The 18,570-nt window shown below is 44.1% G+C and overlaps 1 protein-coding gene and 1 long non-coding RNA gene across 4 annotated transcripts; one reads left to right on the plus strand and one right to left on the minus strand.

Moving 5' to 3' along the window:
- Nucleotides 1–1,445: 1,445 nt before the first annotated feature.
- On the minus strand, nt 1,446–18,570 carry TICRR (TOPBP1 interacting checkpoint and replication regulator). Its single transcript, XM_048317589.1, has 22 exons — nt 17,892–18,570; nt 17,058–17,343; nt 16,260–16,501; nt 15,749–15,992; nt 15,101–15,236; nt 14,235–14,377; nt 13,319–13,531; nt 12,559–12,707; nt 11,729–11,823; nt 11,276–11,369; nt 11,029–11,108; nt 10,468–10,704; nt 9,957–10,053; nt 9,664–9,736; nt 8,818–8,958; nt 8,241–8,331; nt 7,664–7,725; nt 6,697–6,852; nt 5,804–5,961; nt 3,355–5,617; nt 2,059–2,163; nt 1,446–1,920 (listed from the first exon to the last, which is right to left on the minus strand). Exons 1-22 carry the CDS (start codon nt 18,537–18,539, stop codon nt 1,802–1,804), a joined length of 5,832 nt encoding a protein of 1,943 aa, XP_048173546.1. The 5' UTR covers nt 18,540–18,570; the 3' UTR covers nt 1,446–1,801.
- Nucleotides 5,944–17,650, plus strand: LOC125332569. 3 transcript variants are annotated; one of them, XR_007206554.1, is made up of 5 exons: nt 5,944–6,029; nt 9,414–9,718; nt 10,484–11,381; nt 15,700–15,818; nt 17,061–17,650. It is a non-coding gene; the product is annotated as an uncharacterized LOC125332569 (long non-coding RNA). The 3 variants fall into 3 exon arrangements; XR_007206552.1 differs by lacking the exon at nt 5,944–6,029 and having other exon boundaries at nt 8,969–9,718; XR_007206553.1 differs by lacking the exon at nt 5,944–6,029 and having other exon boundaries at nt 8,969–9,718; nt 10,484–10,642.

Consider the following 18,570-nt stretch of genomic DNA (forward strand, 5'->3'; position numbering starts at 1 on the left):
GTGGTTCTGGTTTTCTGTTGCAGCCTATAAGCTGCTTTTAAGCAGGGTTTTAATATTCTGGAGAGAACTTCCAGTCTGGATTTAAGGGAGACTAAATATAATCCTGCATCTTAACACTTGACAGCTCATGAAGGGGGACGTAAGTTTAACTCCGGCAGAGCAAGAAATGAAAGCCCAGAGATCTGCTTTAAGAAGGGCAAGGGGCAGGGACAAAGGGCTGCTTGACTACCTGACCCTAAAAACAAGCCTCTGCTTCAGCCTGAAATCATGAGAACAGCTACCACAACCACTACTTGAGGGGTAACACAGCACATTAAAAGCCAGCATCTGTTCTAAGAACCACCTTCTGATCTCCTGCATCATTGACCTTGCCTGTAGTGGTGTCACAGTGAGGGGGGATATTACTGAGGGCTCTGGCTGTGGCTGAGCTGCACAAGATTAAGTTCAGAGACTTTACTTCCTGCTGTTGAAAACAAAGATCTTCACTAGGGAAAATAAAAAATCCATCCTACTTGGAAGTAAGTAGTAGATTTAGAGCTCCATGCTTGTCACTCGACGTCCTTGAAGCAGGTGCAGCTCTCCCAGAAGCAAAACAATCCCTGTTAAGCACAGGATTCCACCCCTCTTCCCAGTGGGAAATGAACAGCTTTCCTGCAATGAATAGTGTGTCCAGGAAACAAGCTCCACTCAATCCCATCTAGCCCCTCAAAGCCTTAAAGCAACCTAACAAACCTCTGGTTTCCCATGCCCTGTTTTAGGATGACCTCACACCATCTTCATAGCTCTCCACTTCCTGTGCAGTCAGTAGACACAGTGGGGTGACTTCCCCAAGATCCTGCTATGCACAAACGGATCACTATCCCAAGGGAAAAAATTCAGCCCTTCCAATATTACGCACTATTTTAGCCCCTTGTAGGCTACATCTCAGGCACTGAACCGCAGCTCCTGCTCTCTTCATGGGGTTAGAACACAAATGTGGCACAGGCAACTAAATCACTATTTAATCCGTGACTCAGTTTGGTAAAGAGTAGTCTTGAAACTGACATCTCCAGTTATTCCATCCAAGTTTTACTTCTCAAGGACACTTCCCCAGCCAATTCTCTCTTGCTTACTGCAAGTTTGCAGAAAAGGGCAATGAAGTCATTCCATCAGCATCTGCTTATCCAGCAGTAGCCAGGAGCGGATACACCAAACCATTCATGATCTACAAACATGTTCCCAGTTAAATTATCTTCCCCTTTTCTGTACTCTTGGCACTCAGCTAATTAATTAATTCCCTTGTTATTTTCCCACTAAGCTGTGGCAAACTGGATGCAATTAACAGAGGGATCCATTTAGTATCAGGACAAGACACAGCAGGAGCACGCAGCTTGTTCTGTACCCATTCGCCTCCAGCATCCTCCTTCCTGCAGCCCCCATCCCTAAAGCCAAAGACAGATTTTGGATTAAGGGACACAAAGAAGATTCGTATCAGTTTATTTTAGAAGAAAGCTGTAGAGAACTGACAATTCTCCCTCTTGACCTGGGAGAATTGAACCTTCTTAGAGTGCAGAACTCACTCTAAGCTTCCACAAGGAGAAAGACCGAGCCAGGCTTTGAATGGATGGAGAGATGCTGCAAGTGATGTTTAAGAAACCATAAATTTTTAGAGTGGTCCTTATTTCTACTGCCATGTGCTTGCATCCAGTCTCCTACCAGCACAAGCCAGCTCCAGTCCAGCACCAAATACAGGTCCTTGTTAAAAGGTGTGTTGTACAGCTGGGATAATACAAAGTTTCCCATACTATCCTGGCTCCAAAGTTCAGCTGAGCAGCTTTTTCCGTGAGTAAGTCCTGCTAAGGGGACGCCTCCTGGAAACCATGATGTGGAATGGAGACAGCTCCTGGTTGGCAGTAATTTGGACAGCATCAGACTCCTCTTCTAAAAAAACAGAAAGAATACATGAGAGCCACAATTTACCAGAGTTCGCTGGTGATTCCAAGAAGCCAAATACCAAGTGGAGACAGCAAGAACTGGAAGCTGCACTTCTCACTTAGCCCTTTCCTCACTTGTGCTTACCTTGGACACGCCTTCTCCGAGCTGGCGGTGGGGACAGCAGTGGAGACTGGGTCAGGGCTAGAAGGCTGCTGGCAGAAAGTCCTCTCTCCACGGGTGGTGTGGAGCCTGGAGAAGCACAGTGAGATGCTGCAGCAAAACCACTCAACTCATGTGCTAAGCCTCACACACAGCCTTTATGCTACCTCAAAACTGCCATCAATACAAGTGATATTTTGAGTTTATCTGAAGCAAACTCTAGGCTGGCACAGTGGGGTTTTGGCATTCAAGAAAGGTAAATGGCAGTCTGGAATCAGCTCTTAGCACATTTAATTTTCTTAGCTGGTTTTAGCAGAAAGGCACTTCACTTGTATTAAACACAGGTAATTCACATGTCCTGGAAGAAAACTATTATAACCACGATGATCTAGAAATATAAACACAAGGTCTGTAGGTACAGAATGTCTCTTACAGGACCATCTTGAGGCTAAACACTGCTATTATTTCATGTCCTGAATATGGAGTAATGTTGCTTAAAGGTTTGGCCTTTTTCCTCTGTTATAATGTTGAGTAAGACACTGCCTCTGTACACAGATCTTTCCTTGCAAGAGGAACGACACCAAAGCTAAGTGCAATGACTTCAGAACAACACCTGCCAAAGCCCCTGTGATTTCTACAACAATACTGGATTAAGTATTTGAAATTCACAAGGCCTGGTTTACAGAGCTGTTTCACCATGGTCAGCTGACTCGTCTGTACCCACAGCAAAAGCAACGAGGCAGCTTAAACCTATACACCTACTGATACAACATTACTGCTAGCAAGGGAATCATTTCTGGTAGCCACTTTCAACGGGCCCACCACCACAGGCAGAGACAACTGGAGCACCAATAAACACCAACACCCACAGGATTAACCCCACCAACACTCTAGTCTACACTGAAGCAGCCAAGCTTTAAACTTAAGACTGCTGGCTTCAGAGCTGGATGCTGGGCAGAAACAGCCAGTGGCATCTACACAAACCTGAACAAATCACCAGCTGGATGCCACTGGAATCCTCTCTCAAGTTCTCAAACTTTCCTTTTAGTTCCTCCAGCCTCCTGCTCTTTTCATATTTCTCTGATATCTCTTCCATCATTAATACTCATATCCAGTCTGCCTCTCCACGTAAGTATCTTCCATGTCATCTACAAACCATTCCCCTTTCACCTCATTCTCCCTCAGATAATTACACAGAAAACTGGGTTCTTGTTTTTGTCTAACCTCCACTTTTAACCACATCTGAACGTCAGTGGAGTGTCTTTCATGCCGCTTAATTACCTGACAAAAGGAAGACATCATCATCCCCTAGACAACTGTGCTGCTCCAGTGCTTTGAGAGCACATGCTCCTGGCTTCTCAGGTAGTACAGAGTCTGTCCTTGATTTGCTTCTGTTGCCCTCATCTGTGGAACAGCCAGTGAGATCCAAGCTGCACCTATCAGCACGTGATCTCTTGGCACCGTGACTCTCCTCCTTTTCTGGTGATAGGTAAGTAAAGACCCGCTTCCGAGATTTCAAGCCAAAAGCTCCCATGGCAGAGTCCTCATCAGCCCTCGGTTCAGAGTCACTAGGAGATGCCTGATCCTGGAGCCTGCAAATCCCTTCCAGTTCAAATTCCCCAAGAGCATTCGTTACTTTGCTGCTGCAGTGTTCCGAGACCCTCATCGTTCTCTCTCTGCCTGTTGACACCCACGTCCGTTCATCAGCATTCCTCTCGCTCTGAGCACAGCTCCCGTTAGCAGTGCTGCCTGCTGCTCTCTTCCTCCGAGGCCAGTCATTGATGGCATCAGGAGTAGTCTTTCCCTTCTGCTTTGGAGAAGGTGTCTGGAGAACTCCTGCTTCCAAGGGAAATGGGGAGGTGACATTAGAGGCACAGCTTGTTGGGGTGTATGACTGGCATATGTACGTCTGTCCTGCACCTTTCCCAGGTGTACTGTGGAAAGAACGGCAGCAGGACGGAGAAACACAGGCAGCTGCTAGTTTTCCTGGGTGCTTGCTGCACCAGGTCATAGCAAGATCACCGAAGGGGCTTTCTCCTCCCTTGAGTTTGCTGGCACTTGCTTCAGCTTGAACTTCCAACGATGAGCAAGAGCAAATTTTCTTAATGCGAAGCTTGGGCAGGCCCGAAGCTTGCATTTCAATTTCCACTTCGTACGTCGGTGGGCTGGCAGAAGGGAGTTTAGAATGACTTTCAGGAGTCGAGAATTTGGCTACAAAGGGAGGCTCTCCCATCCGTGCCGCAGCCTCCCGCTGCCTCCTGTCTGCAGTGCAGCGTAAGGAATAGGCAGGAGCAGACTTCTGCATAGGAGGCGACGTATTCAGGGCAAATCTGGAGCGTCTCTTGAGACTTGGAGCCTTCAGCCCCATATAGTCTTCCCTCAGCAGAGTTCTGGCTTCCAAGTCATCACTAACTGTTTGCAAATCACTTAGGAAGGACTCACAGGTGTTTGCACTGCAGTTCTCCCCCTTAACTGATGGCTCACAGTCTCTCTCAGCATTCTGTGAATGTTCCTGCCCTCCAGCAAAAGGCTTTGGAGACAAATGGTTTTCCAAGTCCTCCCCTGAAGGAGGCTTTTGAGACACTCTATCCATGTGTTTGTTTTTCTCCAATACAGGGGTATTTTCAGACTGATGAAGCTGAAGGCTTTCAACAGAACAGTTACCACCAGTATCATGACAACTGTCCTTATTTTCTGAAAGCGTTGTACATTTAAGTGTGAGGCTCTCTCCTCTAGAATCTGGATCATGTGTGGCCAGCTTGGATGTGTGAAGCAGGGACCTCAGTGAAGTGCCTGGAGTCTTTTGAGAAAATGGTTTAGATGCACCAGACTCCCCAGCCTGTGTGTGGGAAGGAGAGCAGATTGTCTCAGTGATTGTGGAACTTTCACGGAGTGGAGAACTGCAGAAAGGCTCTGGCCTCACAGAAAGCTGAGGTATTTCTGTACTCAGTGGGATGGTACATAACTTTGAACCTGGATCTTCAAGTTTCCTGGGAGTCCTTTTAGGTGTTCGAGGTAACGGATCTAACTGCACCTGAATTTCGTTTGTGAGGATTTGCCTTCGAGCACTACCTGGAGATGCTAATTTTGAGAGGTATCTCAAGGAACGTCTTGGAGTCTGAAGTTCTGTAAAACACCTTTCTTGGATGGCAGAGGGGGAAGAAGAAGCAGTTGGGTTTGAATCTGTTGGAGGTAATTTTGAGGCTTTAAGCACGGCGAACCCTTCACGTTTTGGTGTTTGCAAGCCAGACTCTTTGCAAGGAGGGGAAAGTGTTTGTGCTGCACAACAGGCCTCAGCAGTTACTTGCAGTAAGTGAACCCTCTTGCTGTCACTTAGCACAGATGGAGACTTGACCCTTTGTGAAGGATGAGAAAAGTACTTTCCCAAACATTTAGCTACAGTCTGCTTAGCTGCTGGACTTCTGCCAGGTGTCTTCTCCAGCTTCTGTGGCGTCCTGTGGGCAATGCGAGGCGATCTCCTTGGGAGCTTACTGGCAGAATTCAGTGGCTTCTGGGCAAATTTATGAGGTGTTTTCCTAGGAGTCTGCAGGGGAAAATTAAATTAAAGAATTTAATTTAATCATCTACTCATCTTCATATTTACTTCCCAAGATTTGAAAAACAAAAAACCCATTGGATTAGACTTAAAGAACACTACATTTAAGATGCATAGGTCTGACTAAACATTAATAGAAAACAAGGATGGGAAGAAAGAGGTAACTGTTTCTACCTGACATGAGGTGACCTCCTCTAAGTGTAAGGAATCTTTTCTTGTTCTCCTCCTTCCAGGTGAATGCTTCACTGCAGGACTACACATGTCAATGACTGCACCAAAGAAAAACCTCTTGGGAGTCTGGACAGGGGGGCTCTCTGAATGCTGGTTAAGGCCTATAATATAGAACAGTACAATTTAACTAATACAAAGTAACGTGCCACAGTTGTCTGAATCACATCAGGTGTGTGGAAAAGTAGTGTAAAAAGCTCATATCCCTGGCATGTGCTTTTCTAGCCAAGTGTTAAAGCTTCATCAGAATTATTGTTATTTCCCATTATGAAATTAATATCCATCTGTAGGAAGAGTGCTCCAATGGTAAAAAAAGGTACAAAATACCTCAGCCTCTTATTCTATTTATAGCTTGTAGCTTTAGATAGTTCTGGTTCATGACTAAGGATTCTAATAAGTAGAATATAAAGAACTAAGTGTCACCATTTTTAGCTGATAATCCTACTGAGAAAGCCCGCAAAGAAGATCCCATCCGTCATTGCTTTATGCTGCCACAGAGTAGACTGAAAGTAAGCTATAGGATTTCTGTCCCATATTTTACAAGGATTTCACTGCATGTAAGGAATGCAGACTGACAATCAGTGGTATTCTGTTAGATGGGCCTGACTGGTTTGTTAAGTTGGCAGTGAATTCAAAATAGCTGCCTTACCATCCTCAAAATTCAGATTACCAATTAAAAAAAATAATTACTGAGGATGAATTTCTGTCTACAGAAGATATTACATGACAGCTCTTAGCTTCTTACAGTCTCTTGTAGAGCCAAATCAAATCAAACTCAGAGCTATCCATGCCAGCTTTTCAGATCAGCAGTATCAGTCTGCTCAAATCCCACTCAGTACCTTCTACATCCTGCAGTTTACAGCTCTCCTTTTCTTGTCTCTGGCAGAGGTGCTCTGAATTTTTTGAGCTGGGCTGTGTAGTGGAATAGAAAGCACCAGAGCAGGTCCTATTCAAAGACAGCTGTTTGATGCGTGGACTTCTTCTCAAACCTGCTTCTGCAAAGGCAAGGACATTGGAGATTGAGCCTTCTTTCTCCCTCAACAATGGGCACATCATCAGGAACAGTTCCCAACTGCAAGGAACATACTCTCAGAATAAACTTCTCTACAGATACCTATCTCACCCAGCAAGGCAAGCAGGTGAAGAAAAGGTTCAGCTTTCTTGAGAATTTGGAATATTTATGCATACCAATCTTCTTCTAAATTATGATGCCCCCTCCTCTGAGTCATGTTTACACTCATTCCTCTTTAGCAATTAAATGGAAAGGAATGCTAGAAAAGCCATGTTCAATGCAAGTTACATCCAGGTTAAAAGATGGGTTAATACTCTTGTCTCTTTCTGCTACCAATTTCATTTTCCTCCTTGCCCAGACGTGCTGGTTTTTTCTTCCCTTCTGGGGATAAGGAACAGCAGTAGCCAACATAAGAGACGCTCCCCAGAGCCAAGTGGCTGTCTGTTACAGCAGAAATCAGAGCAGGGTCACAGCACAACATGGTGAAGTTACATTAAAAATAAGCATGTGCTGGTTTGACAGTAATTATAGCAGCTCGGAATCTTGTTCACCCTTCAAGTCCTTCATGTTTTTCATTTAACAGACTTACTATCTACCTCTCTTTCTTAACCTCTACTGTACAGAGCTGTTAAAGCAATGAGCAGCAAGTGGTTCTCTCAGAGGCAGCTGTGCTCCACCAACAGAACAGTACAACACTTTTGGGCTGACTTCTCATAAATTAACTAAATCAAAGCACACTCGTCTTACGAGCTATGACACAGCCAAACCACCTTTAATGAAAAATCAGTGCTTACCATATATGGCCTTCTCTGGAGATTCTTCTACAACACCAGTGTCACAACCTGGATCAGAAGACCTTGAGAAACAACAGACAGTTTGGGCTTAGCATACTAAGCACATTTACAGGAACACAACTTGCACAGAGACTGAAAAGCAGTACTCTATTCTACACCAATATATTGCTTTGTGGGCTACTCTAAGTGAGCAGTTAGTGAGCACTTCACCTCCTATTAACATGTAATTAAGTATGGGTAGCTCCCTAGCTGTACAGGTAACAGTTCTACATGAAAGAAAACGCTACAATTCAGCCTGGAGCCCACAAGATACAGCAGGAACCTTTTCTGAAGAAGCCCTGGAATCAGCAACTCAATCCAGACAGACATTAGCTGCAGGAATTAAAGCAGCCTGACTTACATGATGAAGCAAGCAGTATTTCCCCCAGTGGCATTTAGCCTCCACTGGTTCCCTTGCTGCCTTAAGTGAAGATGATCTTCGACCACAACGATACCTGATAATTCTGCTCATAGCCACTAATTAGACATCCATTAATTAGACACCCAATACTTACTGAAAAATTCAGAAGGAACTCACCGGCCTTTGATCTGCTTGTGTAGGAGTCTCCTGGACACCTGCTTATGTAGTGGTGTTTCTGCAACTCTCCTGGTCAGTAACTTGCGATGATCTAAAAATCATGCAAGATGTGTAACATCCCACAATTAATAAGCACTTGGAACAAATAAATAAATACAGTTTCATACAGGCTTCAGCTTAAGAATGACAGTCAATATAGAACCATTGTGCTGTCTCCCAGCACTCACAAGCTATCATTATTTCAGTCCAGTGTCTACGCCTCCTTCCCACTCCCTCAATATTATTAATAGTACCATGTCAGACACAGTTAACCTACTGAGATAACTTTCATTCTTCATCTTTATTTCACAGGTCCTTTTTCAACCAAGCATTTTAATTTTCTTTATATGTAAAGAGTTCAGTAAAAAACAGGTTTCAGCTTCAATACCATCATTATTCAATCCCCAAGCACCACAGCGATGACCTCCTCCTTTATTAAAAACAGATCCTAATTGTTTCATAGAACTAAGAATGCAAAAATAGGAATTTTAGCAAAAGCTCTTCCACAACAATCTTACATGTGCAAGTCATAGCCTACCTTTGTTGCCCTCACTGGTGCATTTGTATTTTAGGCCTTCCACAGCAGATACTGACTGGCTTCTAAGCATCTTTTTCAGTGACCTTTTTGATGGTGGAGGTATCTCTTCATTGAAGAGATTCCTCCTTACCTTTGTAACCTCTGTGAGGCAAGAAAAGCAAGAAAAGATCAGATTACAAGGAAAAGCAGAAGAAAAAAAAAAAGAAAGAAAGGAAAAATCATACAAAGTTAATTTTGCCAGGCCACTAGGGATAGGAACAATTTACCAGCATGGAAAGGCAACTTTTTAGAGGCTACAAAGCTTTGAAAAGTTGTTTTTTCTGCTACTGGAACATGTCCTCCTCTAAATCCATTCCAGCCTTCTCTCCTGAATTTCTATTATTTGCATTATTCCAGCAATAAACTACAAGCAGATGCCATAGCAGAAAAAGCAGACAGTCAGTGTGTCCCATGTGGAACATTAGGTGTACTACAAAATCTCAACCAAAGCACATCTTGGTTCAGAGAAAACACGTGAGATTTATTTTTATTAAGTATTTGTGGGGATATATCCTATTTTCAGATATAGTTCATTCTTGTCCCCATTTCCTTTCCAGGACAGAGAAGACGGAAATAATTTCAAGAGTCAAGGTTTTCTTTCGAGGACACAGAATTTAAGTTTTCTGCGTATGAGTACACAGAATATCGCGTATTTTTTTCCCCCTCAAAGTTTTTGCATAACTCAGCAAAACTTCCTTCACATTTCCAGCATGCCTCAGCATAATTTCATCATGGCTCAGTAAAATTTACAGGGACAACATGTGCTGAAGATGCACCTTTCCATGAACAAGCCAGAAGTCAATATACCTTGCACTGCCTCTTTCTGCAACAAAGGTACCTGCTGGGACTTCTCAGTGGCAAGGTAAGAACGCAAGTTCTCCTGAAACAAATGAGAAATCAGCCTCAGCAGCAGTGCAATGTTATGTTTAAGTATGAATATTAACTGTAAGCTCTGAACCACTCATTATTTCAGTTTCTCCTTTGAAACAATTTGATCTCTGTACAGCTGCTACAGGGCACACTTACTAAGGGAATACGGAGCAAGAGTTTTTGCAGTCAAGCATCGCAACTCATACACAGTCCTTCTGGAAGAGTTTTACCTTTCTGATGGGATTCTTGGCTACCTTGGGAATCTCAATTTGACGCAAGTTCTGTGGTGCTTCTGTCATGCTCCTGTGTCTGGCTAACACATTATTCCTTTAGAAGACAAACAAAAGTTAAAATAAGATCAGAAGCACAGTTATCAACCTACTGACAATTAAACTCAGGTTTGACTCGAGACATAGGAAGTGTTTACCTAAACTGAAATTGCAAACTGCATTGATAACTCACTTACTATACTAAGATATGACTTGCAATATAAAAAGCTATTCCTATCTAAGGTTGGTATTGGAACTCATTCACAATTTGCTAATATGAACACAGAATCCCCAACACAGAAATCTCCAGTAAATCACTTTCAACAATATAGGTCAGCTACTGCACAGCATAACATGCTTTTCCTCTCCTGGACAATGCTCCTGAACTCTACTTTTGCATAAGATACAAATACAGAACCAAGACTGTATTTTTATAGCCAACAAAAAGCTGCCTCCTGTTCGGAATTATTACCTTCTCTTTTTGGCAGATCTGGTGCGCAGCTCCTCCAGCTGATCACTCTCACTGCAAACAGCGCTGGGAGTTAAGACAGATGATAAAGAGGGTGGAAGGCCTGGAGATTTGCTATCCAGAGTCATGGAGTCATCACTGAAGAAGTCTGAAGGCAGAACAGATGCCAGCTTCGGAGGTATTTGTGTACCCAGACCATAATAAATATCTCCAAGGGTCTTCGGTATAGAATTCATATACCTGGAGCATCAGAGAGAACCCACATCAAATACACCCCTCCTCAAAACTGTTGGTATTTCAATCCCAAGGTTTGAGCTAAATCCTTGTTCTTACATGTCAATTTAAAAACAAACAACAAACTGAATATCAACTGGGTTTTTTAATTAGTTTACTTGCTTATCAGCTACTTTTTCTTTAATCAAGAGATAAGAAACAGAACACATGTAAATTTCTGGGTATTACAAAGATGCAGTAATCAAAGCTATTGATTGCTGTCTACTCACAGACAAGATCCAACCCAAACCACAGTCCCCAGCAACACGTAAGTCATGCTAAAGAACTTACAATTCTAATATTTCCTCTAGAAACTTTGTAAGATAGGCTGGGTCTTCAGTCAGACATAAAATGCGCAGCGTATCTGTCATCTGGAAGAGAAAGTCAGGTGGGAAAATGGATTAAGGTGTGACAGCTGCAGCACCAGATATCTTACCAAAGAATATAAAGTGTTAGTGTAAAATCAAAGGAAAAGCAGTTTCCAGGTCTGCATTTCCAGTGCCATGCAGAAACACAACCTGGTTTATACTTTACTTGCCTCTTCTAACAGCTGCTCCATTTCCTCAGCGTTGCTTTGCAGCGAAGGGCACTGAAGGCACAACTCAAGGCGCAGAAATACCTGAAGTCGGCACCTAAGAAAACAAGTAATTATCCATCACCTCTTTTTCTAATGGAAACAGCATATTTACTGCAAAAGGTGTGCTCAAAAAAAGCAATGGGAAGGGAAGTGGTTCCTTTTGACAGCAAAATTTAGTTAGCATTTCATTTTGGTGGCAAGGGAGATGTCTCATTCCAGATACAGGCTGCAGTGCTTATCACACAGCATGGGTATATCTGCATTTAATGAAACGGTTTTACTGCAACCAGAGATTCTCCTTGAAACATGTGCCCCATGGAAATACTTTTCCAGTTGTACAAAAAAGCCACCATTAAAAACTGCTAACCAACTCCACAGTATCTCAGAAGCTGAAGTAAATACAGTGTCTCATACTCTCTGACTTTGGTCTCCTTCTGTGAGCCCTGCTGCTGTCTGAGCATTTTGCTGGTCTTCAGGAGATGGTTTCTGACTCTTTCCACACAGGCCACCTGCAGACACATAATGACAGCAAGAACTTCAACTCTGTTCCCTGTCTGAAGGGCAGGTTCCTCCCTTGTCCCCCAGTTATCCCCCCAACCCAATACATTCTTTTGGATGTAGTTCAGTTTTTTCCTTTTCTTTCAAGGAAAGGAATTACTTTTCAGTAGCACAGTTATGATGAGACAGAACAGCTTAGAGCTTGAAATCACAGAGGTTTCTTGCTCACAGCTTCAGGCCTTCTTCACTCTGGATTTGTCTCTCACGGTATTTTTGTTCAATTAATCACAGGTTTACCAGTTTTGGTTTCAGATTGTTGTAAGCCTGTAAATAGTGCTAAAGATTTTAAGAAATACCTTGAACGATTTCTCTTTGCTGGCAAAGCCAGGCCTAGGTTTGCCACGTAATGGAAAAACAAAAGATGCACCTTCTTTACAATACAGTTTGCAAGAATGTATTTTTAAAAATACTGTCTTTGAAATTAGAATTTTTAAGGAGGCCAATATAAAGAAAAGACGTCTTGCAACGTTTAGCAAAGTTGTAAACTGATAACTGAACTGGATTTTCCTACGTTCTTTACAACCATCCACAGTTTTTCACTATTGAGTCCTCACAGATAGAAGCAGTCAGTGATCAGGGTGCAACTGCACATAAAACTTCAGAGAACATGAAGGCAAGGTAGCCCAAAACAGTAAAAATTCTGACTTCCAGATCAGTAACAACCTCGCTCACACGCTCTTACCTACCTCTTTCTCTTTGGCATCTTGTATTTTCAAGAACCTCTTAATGGCCATGATCATATTCTGGGCACGTGCAGGTGAGGGAATTCCCTCAGCAACAGCCTTCTGGTAGCTCGCAGTCAGGTGGGACTGCAGCTCCTCCTCTGTTTGGAAGTCTGCAAGGAAATGGTCTACATTAACAAAGTGCCTGTTCCCCACACCTCACCGATAAAATACTCACCCCAGCTGAAGTGGGGAACAGAGGAAGTAATAAATATTTTCTCCAGCAAGGACACATCCAGACCACAGAACACTAACAGAAGCAGTCCCAGGTCCAGGCCCTTGACATACTACAAGCTAAATCAATTCTATAATCAACAAAGTCAAGAAATGCCCTTTATTTCCACCTAATTAGTAAACAGGACTACATTTCCAGTTACACGTTGATGGGTGCTTCCCTCTATTTTTTTTGGTTAAAAAAATAAAGAAGTAAATCCTTATTGCTTTTTTCAGATGGATATAAGGCAAGAAACTAACCCCAGAAGCAGCTGTAACACTAGTTTGTAAAGAGACAGAAACAAAATGGGGTAAAGATGGGAAAAAAATGTCTACTGTTTGCCATGCTGAAGATACAGAAACCCAAACACTGATCTGCTCCTTGGCACTGAATACTCCATTATTCTCTGCTCTCCCTTCCATAAAAATCCTGCATGGACTCCTATATCAGGATATCAAGAGTTCATATGGGATGTATCAAGACAGAAAGATAACAGGACTTAACACACACCAATTGATATTTTAAGTGCCTTTTCCTTTCCTTCCACCTTTTCATCCAATCTTTTTGCTGAAAGCTTCTGTGGAACCTTCTCGTTCACTGCTGGTGGCACAGCATCAGGTTGAAACTTCTGAGCTTTTACATTCAGTCTTGCTACATTGAGCATCTGCAGGGATCTGGACATGGTCTTCATCTTCTGCCTGACTGGAGTTCGGGGAACTCCACCTGCAATGCCACAAAAAAGTGTTCTACCATCAGGCATGCTGGGACAGGAACTCCATCCAAGGTAGAGCACAACACTAAACTCTGTAACTGTGAAGTGAAATTAGTAACCTCCTAGAGGAAAGTGTGGCCCAAAAGGTTCACATTTCTTCATGAAATGAGCATACAGGCAGCACAGTAGGCAGCTGCTTCTCCAAATAAAAAGCAGGTGCACATTGCTCTGCATAAGAACTTAGGTAGATTTAATCAAATTTATATATATAGGAGGCAATCTTATGTCACAGAAATAGAAACAGCTGACAGAGTAGGACTTGCAGATACATGAGGCTAGGGTAAAGTCAACTATGGTTAGTGTAGAGAAATGCAATGATTAAACTCTTGTAGAAGAAAGTGTTCTATTTCTCTAATTAGAACAAAATTGAGAGGTTGCAATATTTACTAGTAGTTGTAGCAGTCCCTGTTTCAACAGCTAATTAAACTGCAGAGCTCTGCATGCTGCTTTTAACAGCTTTGTCAGTCACTGCACAGCCTTGAATTACAGTAATTCAAGTTCTACTATAGGACAAACCTAATACTTAGTAGATAAATGAGACTGTCCCTAAATAAAATAATCCAAAGCATGCTACTACTTAAGAGTACATATCTCTGCAGTTCATGCATTATCTTTTTTTGACAACATGCATATATAATCCCAAAGTATACATACGTCTTTTTTTGTTATTTCCTGGTCCAGCTGCAGCAGAAGTTTCACTGAATTTTCTCTGGTACAGCTCAGATAGACTTTCTGAGAGCTCCACATCAGACTGGTCTGCATCATCCTTCCTGTTAGCACAAGGAGCCTGCAGGAGCCTATATGAAAGAACACTACAGTTATCAAAAAAAGGTGGGAATAGGAGGTGTATCCCTTCTTCCCTGTGGACAGAAACAAGGTTTTTCTAGGTTCCACTCTGCAGCAATACAATGCAAGTAGCACACACTAGTAACTCTTCCAGCACCTGTTCCCCAACACACTTAGGAGATGCGAAAAACCCAAACCACCCTCTTAGAAGGGTCATGGCAAGCTGGAAACAAGCATTACATTAATGTACAATGGATATGGCACTGACCTGTACCACAAAACTAAATCAGCAGCTTTGTGCTTTCTAAACTACCCTGCATTAGACTCTCTTGTTTCACTCAGCAAGCTCTTTGAAGAAAGCAAGCTCATTCATTCCAAATAAATACCAACTGTGAGAACACAACCACATCTTCAGTATCTTGCACTGGATCCTACCATGCCATAAAAGCTCAAGCCTGTAATTTCCCAAGTAGCTTAAGGTCATTTTAAGTGACCTGTATAACTCTTGAAACTACCAAGATTTTGATCCACACAAACTGATACCCAAACAACCTGTTCCCATTTTCTTTTGTCTATACACCAAGATTTAAGCCAACAGTAAACTGAGTACAGAAATAAAAGCACTACTAATTAAGAGGCACTTAATTATAGAACTCTAAGCAATGCTACAGCCATACTCCTTTAACTAGAAGCAGAAATCCTTGATTACTACTCAGAGACATTCAGAAAAATACCTGAATGACTCCATCAGATCCGAGCTTGCTCCACAAGCATTTGATGCAGGATACCATGCTTCCAGCACTGAAGGATGCCAGGCCCCTGTGTGGGACAGTTCCCGCTGGACCCACTCTGGCACTGGAGTTTCTCCTCCTGTAAGCAGACACACACATACATAAAAATTAGAAAAGCTGAACGAAGTGGCAGAAGGTCCCAGGCTTCAGAGAGGCTCTAAAGCAGAGGTTCCCAAACCTTTGATCCTGGAAAGGCATTTTCATAGCTAATACATCAGAAGATGAAAGATTCACTCAAACACAAAACACACCAGTAAAAGCAGCCTTCTTGCTGCCGTCCCACCCAAAGGCTTTCCTGGCCAGGGATAGCCCATGTGACACATTTTAGGAAGCCTCCTTCTGAAAACATGGCCCCAGGCACATGTAGCTGTGCTTTAGCTGCAAGCTAATGGAAACTAACACTCTGCCAGAAAGCTACACCCCTGCAGATTTCTTTCTGTGTCACATCACAAGGCCTCAGCTACAGATGACACAATGAACAAGTCCCAAAAATGAGACTCCTCAAGGACAAAATCATTAACCTTAGATTTTTTCCACTGCAGATCTGGAGATGATCAAAAGATGGCAAGTTTTACATTTCCTGACACCTACCCAGACTGGCCAGAGAATTTTCCACTGACATGTCAATTTTACTCAACACACTATTCACAATCTCTGGCAGGTGAGTAGCACAGTCTTGGGAAGAGTCTTCCACTACAGCTCTTTCAAGGCTGCATCCCTGAATTTCAGCAGTCTTCTCAGGACCAAGCACAGTCAGAACTGCAGTATCCTCAGAAAGTGGTGACAGAACAGCAGTGCAGGGGCACCAAGTTTTAGACAGAGATACCTCAGCAACCTGCATTTTAAAAGAAAAAAAAAAAAAAGGGAAAAGCGAAGAGTTTACATTATCTGGAAATACAGAGCCCTAAGGAGCACAGATACTTTACAAGCAGGTTGTAGAGTCACATGATCTCAATGAAAATGTTCTGAATTTAGCTTCAAATGAACAATTTGCAGTGCAGCTTTTATTACTATTATTGTCTTCCCAACATGATACTGCCACCCTTTTTGTCACAGCTCATTTCAGAGCAGATATTAGCTTAAGGCAAAGAGGAAGATTTACCATGTGCAGCCCTTCAGCCACTAGACTCCTCAACAGCTGATGAAACAGAGATGTGTTACATTCTCCCTGCTCAGCCTGTGAGCTCTGCAGTATCCAGCTCTCTGTGAAGAAGTGGCCAGCCTGTGCCAAGCTCCAACCTGTCAAGCTTCCTTTCAGGAAGATGCTGACTGGACACTGCAGGTGTCTTTGGCTCATGGCAAGAGGTTCCAGGATCACGGCACAGCTTTCCTGCTTCTTCCCTCCTGTGCAAGGATAGGATAAAAACAAAAGTCTGAAAGCAAGTAAAAAAGGTTTTTCCATCTAGGTGAAGAGACAAGTTCAATGTAAAAAAGCTAGCTCCAAGATTAAATGAGGAATACATTCTGCAGTAAGTGTGTTACAGAACTGATCTCCTTCCCAAGCTCTCAAGGAGCTGAGTGCATGGAAGGACCACTAAAGAAAGACCCCACCCATACTGCATGCTGCTTTAAAGCTGATCTGTTTTATTTTGAAGAGGCTTTTAATCTGTGGGGTTTTTTTAGCTAAACTGAATAATCGTATGAGAAAAGGGAGTACACCTCTATAAGGTGGGACCAGCAAAGAGCTCTTCATCCAAACTTCTAGGAGCATGGAAAACTGAAGAGGCTAAATCAGAAATAGAGCACCAGAACTTTAACAAAAAAAAACACCTAGGCTTTTAAATATCCGAAGTTACTTCTACACATACTATTCACAAGGGAAGCTCATCAAGGACCCTGCATGAGAGATCAGTTACTATCATATATATCTACATTTTTCTTTCATTTTTTTTTTTATTACCAGGCATGCTGAGAAACAACGTTCCTTCTTGCTGGGGAAACACTGATCGATACACGGATGGCCTCGAGAACAAGCAGTTCAAAGTCGCATCCAGCGGCAGAAGCGTGGTCCAAGGCACAGCCTGTGGCACTGGGAACCTGGAGTCCCCAAGGAAGCCAGCAGCAACATCTGCCCTAGGGTGACTCAAACAGTGCACCAAGGTTTCAGCTGGCAAAATGGTGCCTCCCATCTGACAAATCACTTCAAACATTGTCCAGTAGCCCCCATGATCCGGGCATTCGATCAGCTGAAATAAAAGTAAGAGAGGTCTCAAGTTAAGGTTGGCAGTGAGAGAACTTCCATGTAAACAAATAAAGACTGCACGTTTTCAGAAAAGCTGGTATAGGAAACCTATCCAAAGCATCTAAACACGGTGCTTCCTGGGAGTTTTTATGGACTTTATCAGCCTTCACAGGAACCTAGCAAAGTTTATACTATTCCCAGTGATCTAAAAGCTAGCAATATTTTCAAGCTCTTTTTTTTTTTAAATCTGGTGTCTACACACCTGAACTATCAGGCTGCTTATCCGCAATTCTGAACAACTGTAACACCCCCCTAACTCAAAGCACAAGGCATCCCATCAATAAACACTGCACAGCTACTCCACTGCAGATGTATCTCAGCTTCCAGGTGGATAATTCCGTTCCAGATTTCAGTCCCTTGCTAAGATTGTGAGGCAGTAAATGAACCTTGGCGCGCTTCCCTACCACCCAAAGATGACTTATGCCAGAAAGTAGCGTGGCAGATGTCCCGCTAGTGCTCCCAGCTGAAAGCTGTGCGGTGTAACCTCGTTACCTGAGCCCAGTCGGCAGTGTCCACCCAGAACAGGGTGATTTTCTGCTCCGTAAGCAACTCCTGGACACTCTTGGGCAGGAGTTTCTCCGCCAGCTCCTGCGCCGTGGGCGGCTCTCCAGGGGAGGAGGGGGCATCGTTCCCGGACACGAACTGCCGGAGCTCCCTCCGCGAGTGCGGGCAGGGGGAGAAAAGGAACACGGCGTTCACGAAGCCCTCGGGCGGCGCCTCCGGGGGTTCTCGGGCAGCCAGCCCCGTCCTGCGGCTCCTGCGGGGCGGCTTGGCGGGGGACGCGATCTCCGGGCGGTCCCACTGGAAGTCGAGCAGCGTCTCCTTGAGCCCGCTGTGCGTGAGGGCAGCGCGCGGCGCGGGGCCGGGCAAGGCGGCGGGGGCCCGCGCCCCGAGCCGCTCCGCCAGCTCCTCCTCGAACCGCTCCCAGGCGCGGGGCCCCGGCGGGCGGAACCCGCCGCCCCGCGAGGCGCCGCCGCGGCCGCCGAGCGAGTCGAAGAAGCGGAAGGCCCAGCGGAGGCGGGAGAGGCCGAAGCGGCAGCCCAGGAGGGCGAGAAGGCGGAGGGCGCCGCGCTGGAGCCGCTCGCGGCGCGCGGGGCCGGCGGTGTCCAGCAGGAACACGGCGCTGTGCGAGCACGACATGGCGCAGCCTCCTCACGCCGCCGCCGCCATC

This window comes from Corvus hawaiiensis, chromosome 13 (assembly GCF_020740725.1).
Source record: "Corvus hawaiiensis isolate bCorHaw1 chromosome 13, bCorHaw1.pri.cur, whole genome shotgun sequence".
Classification (NCBI taxonomy): domain Eukaryota; kingdom Metazoa; phylum Chordata; class Aves; order Passeriformes; family Corvidae; genus Corvus; species Corvus hawaiiensis.

Bases quoted from the DNA above. Each gene is read 5' to 3' on its own strand.
- TICRR (XM_048317589.1), bottom strand. From the start codon at position 18,539: ATGTCGTGCTCGCACAGCGCCGTGTTCCTGCTGGACACCGCCGGCCCC. The intron at 10,705-11,028 runs GTAAGTTCTTTA...CTGATGCTCCAG, and splicing joins CTAGAGGAAATATTAGAATT to GTATATGAATTCTATACCGA. The intron at 2,164-3,354 runs GTAATTAAGCGG...GTGCTTCTCCAG, and splicing joins TGATGTCTTCCTTTTGTCAG to GCTCCACACCACCCGTGGAG.